Here is a 22210-nt window from a genome sequence, read left to right as displayed (position 1 = left end):
GCTTGTCGTGAATTGAGACGTTTGGCAGACTTGAGGTATTCTAAATTCTTGTGGTCAGTCCAGACAAGGAAGGGGAGCTCCGACCCCTTGAGCCAGTGCCTCCACTCCTCCAAGGAGAGCTTGAAGGCCAAGGCCAACAGCTCTCTGTCACCAATTTTGTAGTTTCATTCAGCAGGGGACAGCTGGCAAGAAAAGAAGGAGCAGGGGTGGACCTTGTCATCACTGGCCCTCTGGGAGAGGATGGCTCCGACCCCTGACTCAGAAGTGTCGACCTCCACAATGAACTGTTTGGCCAGATCAGGTATGGTGAGAATGGGTGCTGTGGTGAACTTGTGCTTGAGCATGGAGAAGGCTTTCTCTGCTTCCTCCCCCCACTTGAACGGGCTCCTGATCGAGGTCAATGCCGTTAGAGGTCCGGCCACCGTGCTGAAGTTGTGGATGAAGTGCCTGTAGAAATTGGCGAACCCCAGGAAACGTTGGAGCTCTCGTCATGAGGATGGGGTGGGCCAATCAGCGACTGCCTCGAGCTTGAGGGGGTCCATCTGGATCCTCACTGGGGAGATGATGAATCCCAGAAATGAGACAGAGTTCTGGTGAAATTCACTCTTCTCCGCCTTGACGAACAGTTTGTTCTCTAGCAGGCGCTGGAGGACCTGCCGGACATGACCCCGATGTTCCTCCAGGGAGCGGGAGAAGATCAGGATCTCATCCAGGTACACGAAAATGAAGATGTTTAGGAAGTCCCTTAAGACGTCATTAACGAGTGCCTGGAAAACTGTGGGCACGTTGGTCAGGCCGAAAGGGACCACGAAGTACTCGTAGTGACCAGTGGTGGTGTTAAAGGCCGTCTTCCACTTGTCCCCCTCCCTGACGAGATGGTATGCATTGCGTAGATCTAACTTGGTAAATACCTTGGCTCCCTGGAGTAGTTCAAAGGCCGTGGTCATGAGTGGTAGTGGGTAGCAGTTCTTGACTGTGATGGCATTGAGACCCCGATAGTCAAAGCAGGGGCAGAGCGACTTGTCCTTTTCCATGAAGAAGAATCCCGCCCCTGCTGGGGAGGAGGAAGGGCGGATGATCCCAGCTGCCAAAGATTCGGAGATGTATTTCTCCATGGCTTGCCTTTCGACGGGAGAGAGAGAGTAGAGTCTTCCCTTGGGTGGCACTGTACCGGGTAGGAGGTCGATTCCACAGTCACAGGGTCTGTGAAGAGGGAGGGACACTGCTCGGGTCTTGCTGAAGATGAGTTTAAGGTCCAGATATTCTGGAGGCATGTGAAAGAGGTCTGGGAACTCCCTGGCTGAAGGCTGCGGTGGTTTGGTGGGAAGCAGAGCAGAAGTCAGACAGGAAGCTAGGCAGGACTGTCTCCAGCCTAGGATGGTGTTGTCAGCCCAGTTTAGGTGGGGGTTGTGCTGCATTAACCATGGTAATCCTTGGACGATGGGTACTTGGGGGTTGTTCATGACGTGAAGCTGGATGGTTTCTGAGTGGTTACCGGAAATCCTCAGGGTGAGCAGGGCGGTAAGGTGGGTGATGGTGGTCAAGCCGGTGCCATTGAGCATCAGGATAGTGAGAGGGACGTCAAGAGTGAGTAGCGGGATTCCCAGATGCTTGGTGGTGGTGGAGCAGATCAGGTTCCTGTCTGCCCCTGAGTCGACAAGGGCCTGGAGGTGGTGATGCTGGTTGTCACGGATAATGATGACAGGGAGTAACGGACTATTAGCGGGGAACTGGTTCTGAGCGTTGCCTACCCAGGCCTCTTGATTCAACTGGTGGGCTTGTCCTTTTAGCAGGCAGGCTCGGCAGATGTGTCCCAGCTGACCACAGTAGAAGCAGGCCCCCGTGCTCCGCCAGCGATATTGTTCCTCCACTGACACCCAAACCCAGTCTACCTGCATGGGTTCAATGGACGCGGTGTGAGGTGGAGAGGAGGTGAAGCTGGGGCAGTTCTCTGTCCTCCATTGCTGGACCTGGGCATCGATGCAGTTGGTGAGATTCATGAGGCTGGAGAGGTTCAATGGCAGTTCAAATACCAATTTGTCCTTAATGGCATCAGACAGGCCATGCAGGAACGCGTCAATCTGGGCGCTCTTGTTCCAACCGCATGATGTAGCCAACATCCGGAATTCGATGGCGTAGTCCGAGGGACCCCTGCCGCAGCTCCATGAGTCCTCTAGCCACCTCCCAGCCGGACAGAGACCGGTCGAAAGTTCGCCTCATCTCCTTGAAGAAATCCTTGAGACTGAAACAAAAGGGTGCATTGGCATCCCAGCCCGCTGTTCCCCACTCTCTGGCCTTGCCGGTGAGGAGCATGATGGCATATGCTACTCGAGAGTGTTCTGTGGGGGTTCCAGCTCTAAGATCAAAGAGCATTGAGACAGAAACGATCTGCAAGTACCTGGTTCTCCATCATAGGGCTGAGGCGCTGGAAGTCTCGATTTGCGGAGAAAGGCGGTGGCAGGAGCTGAAGTAGGAGGTGGCTGGGCAGGGGTAGGCATGGCTTGAAAGTGCTGAATCTGTGTGGTGAGGAGGTTGAGTGAGTCGGACAGGGTGGCAAGGTTCTGGGTAATTTGCTGTAGGTCTTATTGGTGGGTCCCAAGGAGAATCCTTGTTGCTGGATGGCCGTTCTCAGATGGGCAAGTTCTGCTGGATCCATGTTGGCTAGAACGTACTGTTATGGGTGGTGGAGGTGAAGTTTGGATCCAGAAGCAGAAAAACGCACAACAGAGAGTAATCCAATAAATAAGGTGATTTAATCCAGGGGAAAAAAAGGGCATGGCAAAAAGGTAGCAAAACAGGACAAAAACACAAATGGCAAAAAATAGTCTAGGTAACAAGAGACAAAAACCTGACAAAAACATGAGACAGGTAAGGACAAAAATACTAAAGCACAAAAACATGAACAAGAAAAAAACCCTTGGTGCAAAAAACATGAACTAGAAAAATAGCTAGAGGGAAAACCCATGAAAAGCATGAGTTCAGGTGGGATGGAATTCCCATCCTGGATCCGGATCGGTGCTGGTGTGGGAGATCTGTAATCTCCGGAGTGGATGTCCGGGGCGGAGCATGACAGTCAGCCCTTTGATGACCTGGCAACTTGTCCAGGATGTACCCTGCCTTTTGCCCATAGTCAGCTGGGATAGGCTCCAGCTTGCCTGTGACCCTGCACAGGATAAGTGGTTATGGATAATGGATGGATGGATGTTTAGACCTAGTACATACTGCAAAATCCTGTCACTATGGAATGACAGAATAAAAGTTAAATGCATATTCTCCTACAAGACATCTCATTCCTTTTTTCTTACTGTCAGCCATCCACAGAGGCTGCCTCCTGTTCCACTAGCAACACAATGACAGTAGGGCCGATCATCTCTGACGTTAGTGACATGTCACAGCCTAGTGAAATGGCTATTCAAATGGAGGATGCACGGTATACATCTTTGCTCTTTTTGAACTATAAAAATCTTATGAGATGCAATTCAAGTGTGAACAAATTTGATATAAACTTTCTTTATAAAGTATTTATTTTATGTAGCTATCCTATGGCATATGTATGTATTTGACATCCTGTGTTCTCATTTTTGTATTAAATAAATAGTGCTTTATTATACGTTGCAACATGGCCTGTTCATATAGGGAAAGATGTCCGATGATTATTAAAGAAGAGCCAGTGAGTCCAGGTGTGCACAGGTGGAGTGAGGATGTTTCTTGTGGTGTTTGTACTGAACCCCCCATTCTCCCCTTGGCCATGGTACAATCCGTCCTAGAGGGCCGAGGATCAGGCTCTGGAGAGAGGAGGACCAAAAGGACCATGGAAAGGTTAGTGTAATGGATGTATACATTTGATTTAAATAATTTTATATTCTGAAGAATGATATAATATTGTGTGTGTGTGTGTTAGGCCAGAAACGTCTGAAGCTGTTGAAAATGTGGAGATGAGCTTTGAGGAACTACAGCTGCTCCTGAGAAACCACCAGCAGAGTATAGATTCTAGCTCTGCCAGTGTGGATGTAGGTACAACATATAACCACACAAATACTAGACTACTACTAATAAATAATTAATAATAATAAATAAATAAACACCACTTAATGGACCATAGAAGTTCTTAACTTTTAACAATTCAAGTCAGTTTATTTGTATAGTGCTTTTAACAATAGACATTGTTGCAAAGCAGCTTTACAGAAAAATAAAGACTTTAAACATATGAACTAATTTTATCCATAATACATTTCTTTATCCCTGATGAGCAAACCTAAGTGTCAGTGATAGTGTAAGTTCATGGCAGCCTTCAAACATGGCCGCCATGGACTACAACTCTCAAGCACCACAGTGCCCTCCCACTCCCAAATTTTGATTGGGAGTACACCTGTTTCTAATCACTCTCCTTCAGGCTTATAGTACTCAAGTCCAGGACTTGGACTCGAGTCTGATTCGTGCCCTAATTTTAAGGACTCGTGACTTGACTTGGACTTGAGCACTGATGATTCGGACTTGGACTTGTGCATTAACTGCATTCAGACTTGTAAGTTGGAGACGAGGACTCAATCCCAATCTCAGTCTTTTATTTCAATTACATATAAACATATAATAGACTACACGAGTCTGCAAATAGCGCACTGCTAATCAAGGCAGACTCATGTTTACAAAGAAAAAAATATTTTATATGAATTAATATAATACTTAAATATGTATGAAAAAGATAAAACATACTTGACAAATTAACAACTATTTGGTAACAAAAAGAAAAAGAGGAGACAATACTTGCTATTCGATATAAAGGTACAGTAATATATCGTTCAATAACATTGAAAAAATATATATAGAGAGAGGTATACTTATCATAGGGCAGCACGGTGGTGTAGTGGTTAGCGCTGTCGCCTCACAGCAAGAAGGTACTGGGTTCGAGCCCCGTGGCCGGCGAGGGCCTTTCTGTGCGGAGTTTGCATGTTCTCCCCGTGTCCGCGTAGGTTTCCTCCGGGTGCTCCGGTTTCCCCCACCATGCAGGTTCGGTTAACTGGTGACTCTAAATTGACCGTAGGTGTGAATGTGAGTGTGAATGGTTGTCTGTGTCTATGTGTCAGCCCTGTGATGACCTGGCGACTTGTCCAGGGTGTACCCCGCCTTTCGCCCATAGTCAGCTGGGATAGGCTCCAGCCTGCCTGCGACCCTGTAGAACAGGATAAAGCGGCTAGAGATAATGAGATGAGAGATGAGATACTTATCATACTGATAATAATAATTCATGCATGATATTAAATAATATTTAAAGTTAAAACTAAGATAAATAAATATATATAGCTCTTAATTATATATAGAAATAAAGTTATGTAGAAAGAAAGAGTTTGGAGATGTCAACATCATATCCATATCTACTTAAATCAGAAAAAAGGTGGTGTCTGACTTTTTTCTTGAATGACAATTTAGATGAAGATCTTATAGAAGTTGGAATCTGGTTCCATACCCTAACACCAACACAGGAAAATGAGTTCTTTTGTAGATTTGTACGAGAATACTGAGTATATAAGTTCTTGGAGAAAGATGACCTAGTGTTATAAGAATGGATACTAGAAATAGAAGAAAATAATTTACAAATGTTTGAGGGTGCATTTTGATTAACAATGTCATACATTAATTTAGAAATACATTCATAGAAAAGAAGATTCACTGGTAAAATACTGGTTTTGGAAAACAATGGAAGGGTACTTTCTCTATTATCAACAAAATGGATTAATCTTAAAGCTCATTTTTGTAGGATTAATACTTTATTTAAATGAGTTTTACAAGCCTGTCCCCAAGGACTAAGACCGTATGTTAAATAAGGTTGAATCAGAGAGCGATATAATGTCATAAGGGTATGTAGTGGAATAAAATGTCTAAGCTTGGCCAAAAGGCCGACAACCTTGCTTATTTTGTTGCAAATAAAATCAATATGAGGCTTCCAAGAAAGATTGTCATCGATTATTAAACCAAAATATTTGACATACTTTTTACGTTCAAGTGAAACAAATTTGTTTGGAGAGTTATTAAATATTTTAATATTAATTGAAGATACTTTTTTACGATAGTGAGAAAAAATTACAAAATTAATTTTTTTTAGATTAAGAGTTAGCTTATTAACTGTAAACCATTCATGAAGTTTTGTTAGCTCTTTATTTACCACACTTTCAAGTACTTTAATAGATTAATTATCATATAAAATGTTAGTATCATCAGCAAAGAGGTGAAGCTTAAGGATATTGGAGGCATTTGAGATGTCATTTATATAGAGTAAGAATAGTAAAGGCCCAAGAACTGAACCTTGTGGTACACCACAAGTCAAATCAAATCAAATCAAGTTTATTTGTACAGCGCTTTTAACAATAAACATTGTCGCAAAGCAGCTTTACAGAATTTGAACGACTTAAAACATGAGCTAATTTTATCCCTAATCTATCCCCAATGAGCAAGCCTGTGGCGACGGTGGCAAGGAAAAACTCCCTCAGACGACATGAGGAAGAAACCTCGAGAGGAACCAGACTCAAAAGGGAACCCATCCTCATTTGGGCAACAACAGACAGCCTGACTATAATATTAACAGTTTTAACAGGTATAACCCTCAACTGTCCTCATGGGGCCGTCCTTCACAGGAGTGGGGCGATAAAACTCCGACCAGACACAGGGCACCAGGATGGATCAAGCAGGTCCGAGGGGCAGAAGAGGCCAGCATCTCAATCCCAGGATCAACATGTAACTCAGAGGGACAGATGGGGGGGGGGGGGGGGGAGAGAGAGAGAGAGAGAGAGAGAGAGAGAGAAAGAAAACACGTTGTTAGGTATGCCCTAAAAATGACAAGTATTAAATCTGTGTGGTAGGCTCGCAGAGACGAGAGTCTTTACATCAGGCATGACGCACAATGGCATGTTAATATGGTAAAAAATATATCATGACCTGCTCTGGCTGGATGCTTGATTGGGTGATGGGAGCACACTCCTCAGCAATGATGAGATGCAGATGGGACTCTTAGGCCTGGCCAAGACAATTCAGTTACATTTCACCGGGTCTGGGACATGCGACAGAATGTCTGACGGCCGATTCCCTGCAGGCTACGATAGCCAGTCGAGGTCCCCACCGTCTCCACCAAAAGATTTCCTGTTGACTCCATGTAACTCAGAGGGACAGATTTGGGGGGGGAGAGAAAGAAAACACAGGTGGTTAGGTATGCCCAATGTCACCTGAATAAGTAGGAACAGTATACATATTGCACCGAGTACAAGCAGGGACTCCGGCAACTAACTATGACAGCATAACTAAAAGGAGAGAGCCAGAAGGTAACACAGGCATGAGGGAGCCCCGGGACATAAAGCAGCCAGCCACTGCACCGTCAACAAACTCGAGTGAGCAAGCGAGTGGGGACTGACAGCATCCATACATCCCAGTTTACCAAAACACTCTATGTCTGAGGACCCTCCAGATCTACTCCTTTACCTCATAAACACCATTAACAAAAGGCTTGACTAAACAGATATGTTTTCAGCCTAGACTTAAACACTGAGACGGTGTCTGATTCCCGGACACTACTTGGAAGGCTGTTCCATAACAGTGGGGCTTTGTAAGAAAAGGCTCTGCCCCCTGATGTAGCCTTCAATATACGAGGTACCAGCAGATAGCCTGCACCTTTTGATCTAAGTAGGCGTGGCGGGTCATAGAGGAGCAGAAGTTCACTCAGGTACTGTGGTGCGAGACCATTTAGTGCTTTAAAGGTCAATAGTAGTATTTTATAATCAATACGAAATTTGATTGGGAGCCAATGCAGTGTGGATAAGACAGGCGTGATGTGGTCATATTTTCTAGTTCTAGTAAGGACTCTTGCTGCGGCATTTTGAACTAACTGGAGCTTGTTTATGCACTTATTGGAACATCCAGACAGTAAGGCATTACAATAATCCAACCTGGAGGTAACGAAAGCATGAACTAGTTTTTCTGCATCATGCAATGACATTAAATTTCTTATCTTTGCAATATTTCTGAGATGAAAGAAAGCTATCCGGGTGATGTTATCAATGTGAGTTTCGAATGAAAGACTGGGGTCAATAATCACTCCGAGGTCTTTTACTGCTGCACGTGAAGAAACAGAAAGGCCATCCAGAGTTACTGTGTAATCAGAAAACTTACTTCTAGCTGTATGTGGTCCTAGCACAAGTACTTCAGTCTTGTCAGAGTTAAGCAGAAGGAAATTAACGAGCATCCAGTGTCTAATGTCCTTAACACATTCCTCAATTCTATTAAGCTGGTGTCTCTCATCAGGTTTTGCAGAGACATACAACTGTGTGTCATCAGCATAACAGTGGAAACTAATACAATGTTTACGAATAATATCGCCCAGAGGTAACATATATAGAGAAAAAAGCAGTGGACCCAAGACAGAACCTTGTGGAACACCAAACTTTACCTCGGTACGTCTAGAAATATCACCATTTATATCGACATACTGATAACGATCAGTTAGATAAGACCTGAGCCAGGAGAGGGCCATTCCCTTAACTCCCACAACATTTTCTAGTCTATCCAGAAGAATAGAATGATCAATGGTATCAAATGCTGCACTAAGGTCAAGCAACACAAGTAGCGAGACACAGCCCTGATCAGACGCCAACAGTAGGTCGTTTACTACTTTAACCAGTGCTGTCTCTGTGCTATGATGAGGTCTAAATCCTGACTGATACATTTCATGGATGTTATTCCTATGTAAATATGAGCATAACTGCTGTGCCACAGCTTTTTCAAGGATCTTGGAGATAAAGGGGAGGTTTGATATTGGCCGATAATTGGACAGCTGACAGGGATCAAGGTCAGGTTTTTTAATCAGGGGTTTGATAACTGCTAGTTTAAAGGATTTGGGTACATAGCCAATCATAAGAGAAGAATTTATTATTTTTAGAAGCGGTTCAATTACTCCAGGCATTATCTGTTTGAATAGATGTGTCGGTAAGGGATCTAGTACGCAAGTTGAGGCTTTTGATGTAGAGATTAATGAGAGTAATTCAGTTTCTTTTAGGGGAGTAAAACATTCTAACTGATGATCTGATACAGTTATATTGTTAACTACAAGGTCACTTTCATTGTCTAACCTTGAATTAGTAGTTTGAATTTTTTGTCGGATATTCTCAATTTTGTCATTAAAAAAATTCATGAAGTCGTTGCTACTACATACTGCAGGTGTGCATGTGTTGATAGTGGACTTATTCCTGGTTAATTTTGCTACAGTATTAAATAGGAATCTAGGATTATTTTTGTTATCTTCTATTAGGGAGGAGAGATATGTTGATCTCGCAGCACTAAGAGCTTTTTTATACTTCAGGAAGCTCTCCTTCCACGCCAATTTGAACACTACCAATTTTGTCTGACGCCATTTACGTTCCAATTTTCGAGTGGTCTGTTTTAATGTGCGAGTGTCATCATTATACCAGGGTGCTAATTTTTTGTCTCTGACCATTTTCCTTTTTAGAGGAGCTACATTATCTAAAGTATGGCGGAATGTTGACTCTAAGCATTCAGTTACCTGATCGAGTTCTGCAGGGGCTGACAGTGACCCAATCAAAGTTGACAGCTCTAGGAGATCATTTATAAAGCTCTGTGCAGTAGTTGACGTGAAAGTACGTTTAATACAGTAGCGTGGTGAGGTGCATATATTATTACTCAGACATATTTTGAATGAGATGAGACAATGATCTGAGATAACTTCAGACTGTGGAAGTATGACTATATTGTCTACGTTTAATCTGAATGTTAGTATTAGATCAAGGGTGTGACCACCATTATGGGTCGGTCCTATGACATTCTGCTTAATCCCGACTGAATCTAAGATGGACACAAACGCTGTTTTTAAAGGGTCTTCTGGGTTATCAAAGTGAATATTAAAATCTCCGACAACTAAAGCTTTGTCTAAGGAAATAACCAAATCTGAGATAAAATCTGCAAATTCAGAAAGAAACTCAGAATATGGCCCCGGGGGCCTGTAAATAATAAGCAATGGAATTAACTGGGTAGACTTATTTTTTGAGGCTACATACATTATATGAGTATGAAGAACTTCAAATGTATTAAATTTATAACCAGGTTTGTGTGTTACACCTAGATAATCGTTATAAATAACCGCGACGCCTCCTCCTCTGCCAGTTAGACGAGGCTGGTGTATATAACTGTATCCAGGAGGACTCGCTTCATTTAATGCTATATATTCATTTGGCTTAATCCATGTTTCTGTTAAACACAGTACATTAAACTCCTGATCAGTAATGAGTTCATTAACCATTAGCGCTTTAGATGTAAGAGATCTAATATTTAATAGCCCCACCTTTAGATCAAAGGTGCTGGCAGCAGCTGTACAGTCAGTCTGATCTAATTTTATATTGATTAGGTTACTGGAACAAACTCTCTGAAAATTTCTACCTTTTTGTTGAGCTCGGGGAACAGACACAGTCTCGATGTAGTGGGCCCTGAGTGACGACTCTGTGCAGCTAGCAGACAGTCGGTTTAGCCTGTTCGTCTGCTCCCTGGCCTTGGCTCTGGATTGTCAGAAATTAACTAGGCCTGTTCTGAGACTATGACCTATGCTGCAGGAAATGAGAGCAGCACCTTCCCGAGTGGGATGGATACCGTCCCGCCCTAACAGGCCAGCAGTGCCCTCAAAATTAGCCCAATTATCTATAAAGCCCACACTGTTTTCAGAGCACCACCTGGACAGCCAGCAGTTCAGCGACCATAACCTGCTGTAAGCTACATCGCCACGCCGCATTGGGATGGGGCCAGAGCATACTACAGCATCGGACATCGCCTTCGCTAATTTAAACACCTCTACAAAGTTACTCTTAGTAACCTCAGACTGACGAAGGCGTATATCATTAGCTCCTGCATGGATAACTATCTTTGAGAACCTATGCTTGCCTAGGACCCTAAGATTACCTGCTATGTCCGGCGCCCTGGCTCCCGGTATACACCTGACTAAAGCTGCTGGTGCCCCTAAAGGCTGAGCTAATTTCACGTGCCGTATGATAGAGTCCCCTATAACCAGAGCTCTTTCAGGTTTCTCAGTGGGTGCATCACTAAGGAGAGCAAACCTGTTCGACACGTGACGCGGAGAGGAGTGGTGCTCCCGTGGGTGAGCCTCAGCGGTAGCTTTGGCTCTACGCTTATGCCGCCGAGCCGTCACCCATTCGCCCCGCTGTAAGGGCTCTAATGCCGGAGTTGGGGGATTGCTAACTCCACCTAGGGCGTCCAGACTTTCCCTAACAGAAACTACACTGTTCTGACGCTCATTAACCTGCTCTAAAGCCTGGACACGCGCTTCTAGCACTGAAATCTTCTCCGTCAGAGAGCTAACTAATCTGCACTTATCACAAGTAAAGCTAATAGAGCTATCGCTAGTGACGGAGGAAGAATGACTAAACATCCTGCACTCAGCACACTGAACAGGCTGAAGGTGTGCCATGATGAAAAGATTCACGTACCTTAAATGAAGATCTGTTGATATTAAAGCAGATCAGATGGCCTCCGCTTGTGGAGGAGAAAAAAAGAAAGAAAGTCATTTGTTTTTTATTTGAGATACTGAAACCAATAGATGTAGTCTGAGTTCTACCTCTTAAATAAGATCTAAACCAGTCATAAATTATTCCACAGAACCCATAGCAGTATAGCTTATTTAACAATATACTATGGTCCACAGTGTCAAAGGCTTTTGATAAATCCAAAAATATCGCACAAGAGAAGAGGTTTTTATCGATATTCGATTGTATAGAGCTTATTATATCTAATATTGCATGCTGAGTTGAGAAGTTTTTTCTAAAGCCGTATTGAAATTCAAAGAGTAGGTCATTTTTATCAATAAATGCAATTAAACGATTATAAATCAATTTCTCAAAGATTCTATTAAAGACTGAAAGTAATGCAATTGGTCTATAGTTACTTGGATCAGAGTCATCATCTGATTTGAATACAGGAATAACTTTAGAGAATTTTAATTTAGAGGAATATGATCCAGTGTTAATAAAAGAGTTTATTAGATAAGCTAAGTGATCACTAATAAGGTGACACGAGGCTTTGAGTAGGTCAACGGGACAAGAGTATATACCATAAGACTTATTTTGGGGCAAGGCTAGGATTTCATTTTCAATTTATTGTCTTAGAACTGGTGAGAAGAAGAAAGACTCTTTTAGTTCTAGATTCTTTAAATAATCGGAAAAATGTTTATTAGACAAAGGAATCTTGCTAGCTAGTTTAGGCCCGATTGAAGCAAAATGCGTGTTCATAATATTGGACAAATTTAAGAATAAAGAAGAAGAAGAAGAAGAAACCTTTATTCGTCACATGCACACTTCAAGCACAGTGAAATTCATCCTCTGCATTTAACCCATCTGAAGCAGTGAACACACGCGCGCACACACACACCCAGAGCAGTGGGCAGCCCAGAGCGCCCGGGGAGCAGTCAGGGGTTCAGTACCTTGCTCAAGGGCACCTCAGCCCAAGGCCGCCCCATGTCAACCTAACTGCATGTCTTTGGATTGTGGGGGAAACCGGAGCACCCGGAGGAAACCCATGCAGACACAGGGAGAACATGCAAACTCCACACAGAAAGGCCCTCGCTGGCCATTTTCTAGTATTGAATTCCAGTTTTTCGTTATTTAACGGGTCTTTAAGACGGGAAATGGTTTTCGATCTTTTTTTATTGTTATTAATAAGCGCATTAATACCTTTCCATGTTCGTTTCATGTTTTTTATATTAAGTTCAAAAAAGTAGTTGTAGTAAAGTTTTTTAGAGATACATATTAGGCTAGATATTTTATTTCTATAGTATTTATATTTGTCAGTATCACCAGAGCAAAAAAGCTGATTTTTTACTTTAATTGATCTTTGTATACCCTGCGTTATCCATGGTTTTTGCATTTGTTTTAGTCTCAGGTTGGAAGGAAATTTCATTGGAGCATGTTTATTCACTAAATTGTTTATCTTTTTATAAAATACGGAAAAGGAAGGGTCTGTATTACCATTACCAAAAAATGATGCTGCGGGGTATTTGGTAAATTCAGATTTGGAAAGTTCATTTACGAAATTATTGATAATGTTATTAGAAATAAATCTTGTTTTACGTTTGTTAGTTTGTATTTTGAGTTTGGTTGATGAAATTATACAGAATTGTGAATAATGATCACTTATGTCAGAAATTATATTTCCACTCGAAGTCAGTTTTTCCGGTATTTTCGTAAAGATATTATCAATAAGGGTAGCAGAGGTATTATAAACCCTAGTAGGCTTAACAACAGTTGGTAGCAGATAATTACTCTGAAAAGTAGTCAGAAAGTTATGACTATGATTACAAGTTTCTAATTTTAACAGGTTGATGTTGAAATCTCCAAGTAGGAAAATTGATCTTTCCTTCTTATTGTATAGATCGAAAGTGTTTTCCAGATACTTCAAAAAGTTAACTGGAGAACTATGTTGTCTGTAAATTATACCACAGATAATATTTTTTGATTAGGAATCATAATTTCAACCCATAGGGCTTGAAAATCAGAATTGGAAGTTTTTTTCGAGAATTGAATAATTAAGATTCGAACTGATATACATGCCAACACCTCCAGAAGCTAAAGGTGTCGGAACATATTCAAAAAAGTAGCCGGGAATATTCAAATTAGTTATAGGAAGCAAACTAGAACTAGTTAATTTTGTTTCTGAAATTCCAATAATATCAAATTCGAATGCAAGCTTATTTAATAGATGAGTTTGAAATTTTTTCTAAATTTGCATTTAAACTCCTTACATTGTTATGAATTATCGAAAAACTTGCTTCAGAATTATTAGAGATTAAAGTGCTTTTCAGTTTTTGGAAACTATGTGGCGAATAATAGTTTGAGGTAATGTTATTTGAAATGTGAAAAGTCAGGACTGATATCAGGCTTAGGAGAAAAATTTGTTTTAAGTAAGTCTAGATCATAAAGTCTATGGAGCTTATCTAAGCAGGTTTTACAAGGAAGATTCTGAGTATTTGACGATAGTAAATTGTTGAATTGACCATGACTTAACATGATGTTCGTATTAAAATAGGGAAGTTCCTTGAGTAAGTTTTTTTGTTTCTTTAGTGAACACTTATCTTGCTTCATTTAGAGTAATTCTTATCTTCAGTTGTAGATTCGATCACAGATGACGAAGAACTTCTGATCCAGTTACTTTGATGGTAATAGATTCATCATCTTTCTTGAGATAAATAGCCGAGTTCTTTGTCCAGCAATACTTATAGTCGTGGTTTTTCTGGAATTCTTTCGCTTCACTTAGGAGTTGTTGTGATCTTGGGGTAAGGTGATCCATAACTTTAATTCGAGACTTTGTTGGTGACGGAAAACCAGTAATATCAGAAACATTGATTCTTGCTTCCTCCTTCTTTCGATTCATAACTTGTTCCTTTGCCAGTCTTCTCGTAAACTTGCAAATGATAGCTGGTGGATAAGAAGATGGTCGGCGGTTTGGAATTTGGTGGACTATGTCGATGTCAGATAGAGAAATCGAGGTCGCACCCATTTTGTGAAAAAGATTCATGCAGATGTCAGCAGATTCTGTTGCAGATTCACGAGGGCCTCCTTGTGGAACACTGAAGATTTTCACGTTATATTGGTAACTATATTGATACATGTCTTTGATTGCCCCATCAATGGAATAGACTCTTTCGCTAAGTCTTTCTAACTTAGCAGATAATGATTTTAATTCTTTTTCCACTGAAAAATGGGAGGATTTCATATCATCAAATCCTTCGTTCATAAAATCAAGGCTCTTGATAATTTCAGTGTCCTTGTTCGAAGATGCAGGAAGAGACGCTATCTTGTTCTTTAGTCCTTCCATTTTTTGGCTTAACTCATTGATTTGTAATTTGAGTTCGTCGTTTTCTTTTCGTAACTTTTGGATATTATCTTTCGACATTATGATTTCGCTTAAGATTTGTCTTAAATATGGAAAATTTCATACAGTAGAGGAGAAATAAAACTCTAATTTCTACGGAGCCGAGTTAAAGCATGACCACTCGTCATGCTCAATCGCCCCTATCTCATGCCAGAGACTCAGAGACCACGAGTGGGAGGGAGCCGCGGCGGAAGCGACGCCAGCGTTTCACCAGGAATCAATACAAGCAGGAAAAAGGAGTGACTTGGATTTTTTTCTTTATTTTTTGTAACATGTCATAATAATTTGGCATAAGATATTTATATCTACATTAATTTTTTATACTAATTTCATACAAGAGAATGCACATTCACCTGTTCGTACGTCATGTTCAGAAACAAACTAACGTTAATGGCGCTAAAATGCCTGGAGAGAATGCCCCTAGGATTGTCCGCTTTACTTATACAGACTTCTCGTGCAGTGGGAAAAAATGCACTGCTATGTGTTCCATATGTAGAAGAGCTATCGAGGAGACGATGGGGACATCCTCGAACTTCACTCGTCATTTGGTAAGACTCCACCCAGAGAAGGAAGTGACACGCTATGTTCATTGCTCTATTGACAGCGGGGCTTGCTTGCTGAGCGATGAACTAGCTAGTGTTAACCCTCTCTCATGTTATTTGCCCTGTTGATAGTGGGTGGGGCTTGCTGAGTGATGAGCAAGCTTTTTATCTGTAGCCTATTAACTACAATGAGGCAGTCAAGCAGTAACGTTAGTTCAACAAAGTAGCAGAGATGCTTTCACATAAAGGCAGCAACAGCCACTGTCAAATGGTGCAGTTGGAGTCTTGTTCTTGGACTTGACTTGGAGCAATAGTGGACTCAACTCGAAATTTTCTTTAATGACTTCGACTTGACTCGGACTTGAACACTGGGGACTCAAGACTGGACACGGACTCGAGGTTTAGTGACTCGACTACAACACTGCTCTCCCTATATAAGCACACCAAACATTCCACCCTGTTGTGAAGTATTGTTCTGTGTTCTCATACCTGATCATACCGAGCCTTTCTGTTTCTTTGACCTGATTCTAGTGTATTCTGACTCCCGCTACATATTTTCCGACTTTGAGACTCTGGTTTTCCTCTGACACTCTGATTGTACATCGACTGACCTTTGGCACGAACTTGACCTCAAGTCTCGTTTCATGACTTGGCTTTGTTTGATAGTTTGCGACACACCCACTCTCCCCTGCAATTGTGTCCTAAGTGCCTGCACTCTGACACTGAGGCGATGGTGGCAAGGAAAAACTCCCTCAAACAACATGATGAAGAAACCTTGAGAGGAACCAGACTCAAAAGGGAACCCAACCTCATTTGGGTGTAACAAATAGCATGCTTTTAAATAACTTGCTTTTATAACTGTCCTATTTCATCACAAAGTACACCTGTGTAACCAGGAAATTCATTATAGTTTAAGCATGAAGTCTATTTTTTTTTGAAGTTATTAACTGTTTATTGATGGAAACTTGAGTGCAAAACTGTTCATGACAACTGCAGCCCTAAAGTTATCATGGCAGTTATAGTCCTAAAGCATTGTAGACAAACTGTAAGTGTCCAGAACCATCTTCTAAGTGTATATTTAGACTGTCCATATGGGGCCATCCTTCACAGGAGTGATGTGATGAGACTGCAGCCAGAAGTAGGGCATCAGGATAGATCAGGCAGATCCAAAGAGCAGGAGAGGCCAGCATCACTGGTATCTCAGGACTGACATGTAACTGCACACACACACACAGAGAGAGAGAGAGAGAGAGAGAGAGAGAGAGAGAGAGAGAAACACAGGTTTTTGGGTATGCCTGTTGTCACCTAATGGCTAAGAAGAGTATACATTGTGCACTGAGTGCAAGCAGGGACTCTGACAAGACTAACTGACAGCATAACTAAAAAGGGAGAGCCAGAAGGTAACACAGACATGGGGGAGCTCTGGGACATAAAGCAGCCAGCCACTCCAATATCAACAAACCCGAGTGAACGCGTGAGAGCGGTGGGTGACAGCATCCATACATCCCAGTTTACTAAAACACTCTATGCCTGAGAACCCTCCAGATCTACTCCTTTTTTTTTTTTTTAAAGGGTTTTAACACTGCCCAAAGCTCGCCGGGCCCATTCCATATTCATTCTTTGGGAACAAAACATATGTGTGTGTGTGTATATGTGTGTGTGCAATAAAAGGTGTCATGTTCTAATTTGTCTAAGACATCTAGATGGAAATATCAGGAAGTGAGAGCTGAAATTCTGATCTATCGTCTCATATTCATCTTTTGATCTCAAACCCAAATGTCTTCAGTGTATATCAAAAACAAAAGAACTGGTCTTGCTATTCCAATACCTTCAGACGGGATTGTATAACTCTAAATTACTTGCTTATAGCTAGAAATTGCCTTGCTCACTTGCTCATTCTCCCTCTTTCTCCTAATTTTCTACTGCCTCCCTTTTTCCACATTTGTAATCTGACAGCTTTTGTGCCTAAATTTGGACCATGATGACACTTGCTGGATTCATGCATACAAATCTCCAGCCAATCCTGACCTGACACCAAGAGCTGACTATGAGTTAGTTACTATTGAACCATTGTCAGGGTGACTCAGGAACATCACAGAGTAGGCTATTTTGTCCAGTGACTCAGTAACCTTTTTTTTCCCCATAAAAAAAAAAAAAATCTTCCATAAAAAAAACTTCCTTTAAGTGAACAAGAAAGTCTGTGTCTGATCTTACATCACTGAAACATGTTATTTTGTGTTCCTAAGACACAGTATAACCGTGAGTTGGCCTAGTGGTTAGCGTGTCCGCCTCTTGATCGGGAGATCATGGGTTCTACTCATGGTCGGGTCGTACCAAAGACCATCATAAAAATGGTACCTACTGCCATCTGGCAAGGCACGCTGCAATACAGATGTGAGTGGGAAGTCAAACTCTTGTGGTTACCAGAGGACTAGCCCCCCCGTAACCCTAGCTATGTAAGAGGCCGAGGGCCATGGAGATTGGCGCCGCCACATGGTGTGGGAAGGACTTTGATTTTTGAAGATACAGTATATAATAAACCCTTATTTCATTCTATTTCTATTCAAATTCTATTATATTTCATTTTATCATAGCTATTTAAATGCTGTTGCAAGTTTAGTTTCTGTTTGCTACATTAAAATGATGTGCTTACAATAATAATAACTCTTTACTGTGGAATCTAAATCAGTTTCTTAATCATGACCTGCCTTTGCTCTCTTAAAGGCATTCACTTTTAACATGGCCCTGAATGAGTGGAACTTCACAGAGATGGACCCAAATCTCAAATCAGTTAGTGACCTACTCTACTTTAGATCATCTTTAATACATTACCCTTCACCACTGAAGGATATACTATCATCTTAATAATCTGTTCTAATGAATTCAGCCAGTCTGTTGTACCATCTTGTCTATCTGTGTGTGTGTGTGTGTGTGTGTAGGAGTTGGCCAACATCCTTGTCCCTGCTGCTATGTCTCAGTACATGTTCCAGTGCCAGGAGGGTGAAGTGTGCAATGCTAATAGCTGTGAGGAACAGTAAGATCCTGATATTGCTTCTAGCACAAGTTCTTCTTCTCAGACCATCAGGTATCACCTGTTATTCAATCCATTTTATTTTGGATAGCTTTAATTCTAGCTGACAGCATTGTCTTGATATGCTACAGCACTGAGCTAAAATAGGCTGCTGTGGTTTGGGGAAGGGAGGAATCTGTAAAATGCAAAGCAATCATTTTTATCTAGTAAAAAAAAAACACAGATGGGGGTTGATTTATTGGAGTAAATAAAGTATTTTACATCATATTCCCAGTGGCTGGTAGAATTTAAGATGCCTATTTCACTGAGTTCTAATTCCTTACATTCCAGGCTCCCATGGCTGTTTCCTTCTAGAGTTTTTCTGACAGTGGCTGGACTATTCCACAGTGTACCAATTTCATTTCATTTTTTTTCATAATCTTTTATGTGTTCTAGAGTGCAAGGAATAATGGCTGCAATGGCAGATGCAGAAACCATAGGGATGAAGTCAATGCCACCAGTAGAGACTGGTTGCCTCGATCACAGTACAATAGTCTAATACCCTGATTTTCAAAGCTTCAGATATAAGTTGTTTTGGAAAAACCTTGGTGCAATTGCTTTTGACCCTCAAAGAGATAATGCCCATGATGGGAGATTCACTAGGCACAGAGATCTTACACACTCCAAGTTATGGGAGCCATAGCAATAGGGCATGGAATTAATTTGGTCTGTTGGGAAGTTTGCTCAAAAGCCATTGCCATAGGCTGGCAAAGCCACTTATCACCACCTGCCAGTGATGCTTGGGAAAGTTTCAGGAAGCATTGGCTGATCTCCTACCCTTGGTTGAGCACACTGACCACAGGGGATTGTTTACAGTTTCACTCTCCACCACCAGCAAATACAGGATTCAAAATCTATCTCATTTCTTTATTTATGAGATCAAAATGTCTCCTTAAAATGACTTTCCATATCCTGAGCATATCAGATGTGATGCAAGCAGTTAACAAAAACAAAAAGATTTGTGACCATAGAGCTGTTGATGTATATCTCCATATTCCAGTTTCCCTGCTTCAACATAAGTGGACTGATACACCCATTCAGTGTCCAGCCCCTTCGTTCTAACACTCAATGTATTCGTTAAAGCATATGTGTATCTTCTGATCTATATTACCTGCGATGGGGACAGTCTAGAGCAGAAAGCAACAAGACAGATGGAGCTCCTAATATTACATGTAGAAGCTTTGTGGCTTCATAATAAGAGCATATTGATGAAAGACAGAACAGTATGGCATATGGAAACGTCAAACTGAAGGGAAGAGGAGAAGGCTTGACATCAGCCTATCAGTGTGTGTGGATATTGAGCTGTGTGGCAAGTGCCATTCCCAGAAATCCATAAGTGGCTCATGCATATTAGTGTGGCCCGACAATACTAGGGTGGTGTTCTACGTCAACCATGAAAGGGACACAAAATTGCAAATGATGTTCAGGTATTCAAGCAAGCATGGTAAATAGCGAGAGTGGATGCCCTGTCTCACAGCAACCATGTGCTCAGAGATTGGTGAATTCGCAATGAGATGTTTCAGCTAATTTTGAACTTATGTCAGAGCACCAAATCTGAACAGACAGACAACTTTCTGATCAGTGTAGCTCATGGACAAGGTGGAGACAAGGGATCTAGTTCTGAAACTCTGGGTACTACTTTTCTTTCATAGTCTTATCTTATACTTATCTATACTTATCTTAACACCCAAGCCTCTCTCGGTTTATTGGCTCTTTCTCTCTCAGTAAATTTCAGTAATAATTTCTTTTGCTCTCTTGCAGAGTTACATGTGGAAATTTATCTGGCTAGTGCATGGTTTTTCCTCCTCTCTTTTCTCATTAAAGAGAGCTCAGATTTCATTCTTCCTTAGGCTTGGCTTTTAAGTACAACACCACCATAAATTAAATATATACAACTCCAAATCAGAATTATTTGGGGTGGTATGCAGGGTTCTAACTAGACCAAAATATCAGCGTAGTGGCACCAGTCATAACGGCCAGGGGTTTGGGGGCTGCCTCCGTCCCCTGAAAGCTCACGGGTTCTACATGCTCAGAGATGCATTCTAGTACATTTCCTGGCACTTGCAGACCTCCCTGAAAGTCACTCTTTCTTGGTAATATTAATGAGGTTTTGTTTTTGTTTTTTTGCCAAAAGTTGCTGTGATTGTTTTTGATTGAAGAATTATTATAATTATTATTCAACTATATTAGTGACATTTATGGAATAAGAATAAAACAACCAGTTGATGTTCACTGAGTGTCAACTTTATTTTCAGCTTCAGCCATTCAATTACAATATATGACTGTCCAGATCTAACTTGGGGACTGGCACATATTACGTGCATGGCATGTAAGCGCCTCTTAACACAGAGGGCACTTTACAATGAACACAGCATAAGGAAGGAGGTAAACCAGACTAGCATGATCAATGACAATCTCCACATGGAACTACTCAGGCAGCTATGCACTGGGTGTTTATATGGCTGGAGTGGAGTGTGTCCGAATGTAGAAATGGTGGTGCGCTGTTGCCACCGCGTGGGGATAACAAGAGAAAATTAAACAAAAGACCACATTTAGATGATTGACAAGTCTTTTTATTAGTGTCGTGGCAACTTCTACAGGCATGTTAGCAATATTGTGGGCGTAACGATAGGGAAACATTGCATATCGGCCCGATACGCTGAAAAGGCCTAGTTAGAACCCTGGTATGTTGAAATTGAAATTAAAACTGAAAACAATGTTTTGTAAATAATCTTTGACCTGTATTGCACTCAAAACAATATAAAAGCACATTATTTGCTGTTTTACCTCATGAATTTACCTGTTCTTTCAAAATACACACATTTCAATCCTGATTCTTGCAAAACATTTTTAAAAAAGTTGGGACAGTAAAGCATTTACCACTTTATAGTGTTGCCATTCCTTCTCACAGCACTTAAAACATGTTTAGGGACTGAAGACACCAAGTGATGAAGCATTTCAGGTGCTATTTTCTCCCATTCTTCCTGCAAACAGATCTTAAGGTGTGCAACAGTACGAGGTTATCGTTATCACGTTTTTAATTTCAAACTTTGCCACGCATTCTGTATTGGGGACAAAGGGGACCGGCACCTTCTTCCACAATCATGCCTTTGTAATGTGTGCAGAATGTGGTTTTGCATTGTCTTGTTATAATCTTCCAGGAAAAGATGTCATCTTGAAGGCAGCATATGTTGCTCCAAAATTTCAAAGTACTTTTCTGCATTAATGCTGCCATCACAGAAGTGTAAGTTGCCTTTGCCAAGGGCACTGACACAACCCCATTCCATGACAGACCCTGGCTTTTGGACTTGTTGCAGGTTGCAGAACTTGTTGTTCTGGATGGTCCTTATTGACTTTGGTCCAGAACAGAAGGTGCCCATTTCTTACAAAAAAGACCAGGGATACTGATTTGTCTGACCACAGTACACGTTTCCACTGTGTGATGGTCCATGCCAGATGCCTCTGAGCCCAGAGAAGTTGACGGTGCTTCTGGACACAGTTAATATAAGGGTTCCTTTTTGCACAGTAAAGTTTTCACTGCCATTTGTGGATGTAACTCTGTATTGCAGTGCTTGACAAAGGTTTGCCGAAGTAATCCTGAGCCCATGTGGTTATATCGGCTATAGACAAATGACGGTTCTTTATTCAATGCCATCTGAGGGATTGGAGATCT

At 41.5% G+C, this 22210-nt stretch overlaps 1 protein-coding gene across 1 annotated transcript in view; it reads left to right on the top strand.

Annotated features, from left to right (window-relative positions):
* The window catches only part of hsf4 (heat shock transcription factor 4), a 35516-nt gene extending 17011 nt beyond the window's left edge, over positions 1-18505 (top strand). Inside the window, exons 8-12 of the mRNA XM_060924372.1 lie at positions 3312-3430; positions 3637-3819; positions 3902-4010; positions 18192-18257; positions 18407-18505. Coding sequence (XP_060780355.1) covers positions 3312-3430; positions 3637-3819; positions 3902-4010; positions 18192-18257; positions 18407-18505 — 576 coding nt within the window. The remainder of the gene's footprint in view (positions 1-3311; positions 3431-3636; positions 3820-3901; positions 4011-18191; positions 18258-18406) is intronic.
* The last annotated feature ends 3705 nt before the right edge of the window (positions 18506-22210 follow it).

Source organism: Neoarius graeffei, chromosome 6 (genome assembly GCF_027579695.1).
Source record: "Neoarius graeffei isolate fNeoGra1 chromosome 6, fNeoGra1.pri, whole genome shotgun sequence".
NCBI lineage: Eukaryota > Metazoa > Chordata > Actinopteri > Siluriformes > Ariidae > Neoarius > Neoarius graeffei.
The sequence above is the reverse complement of the archived record's forward strand: the minus strand, read 5'-3'. Positions and strand labels throughout refer to the sequence as shown.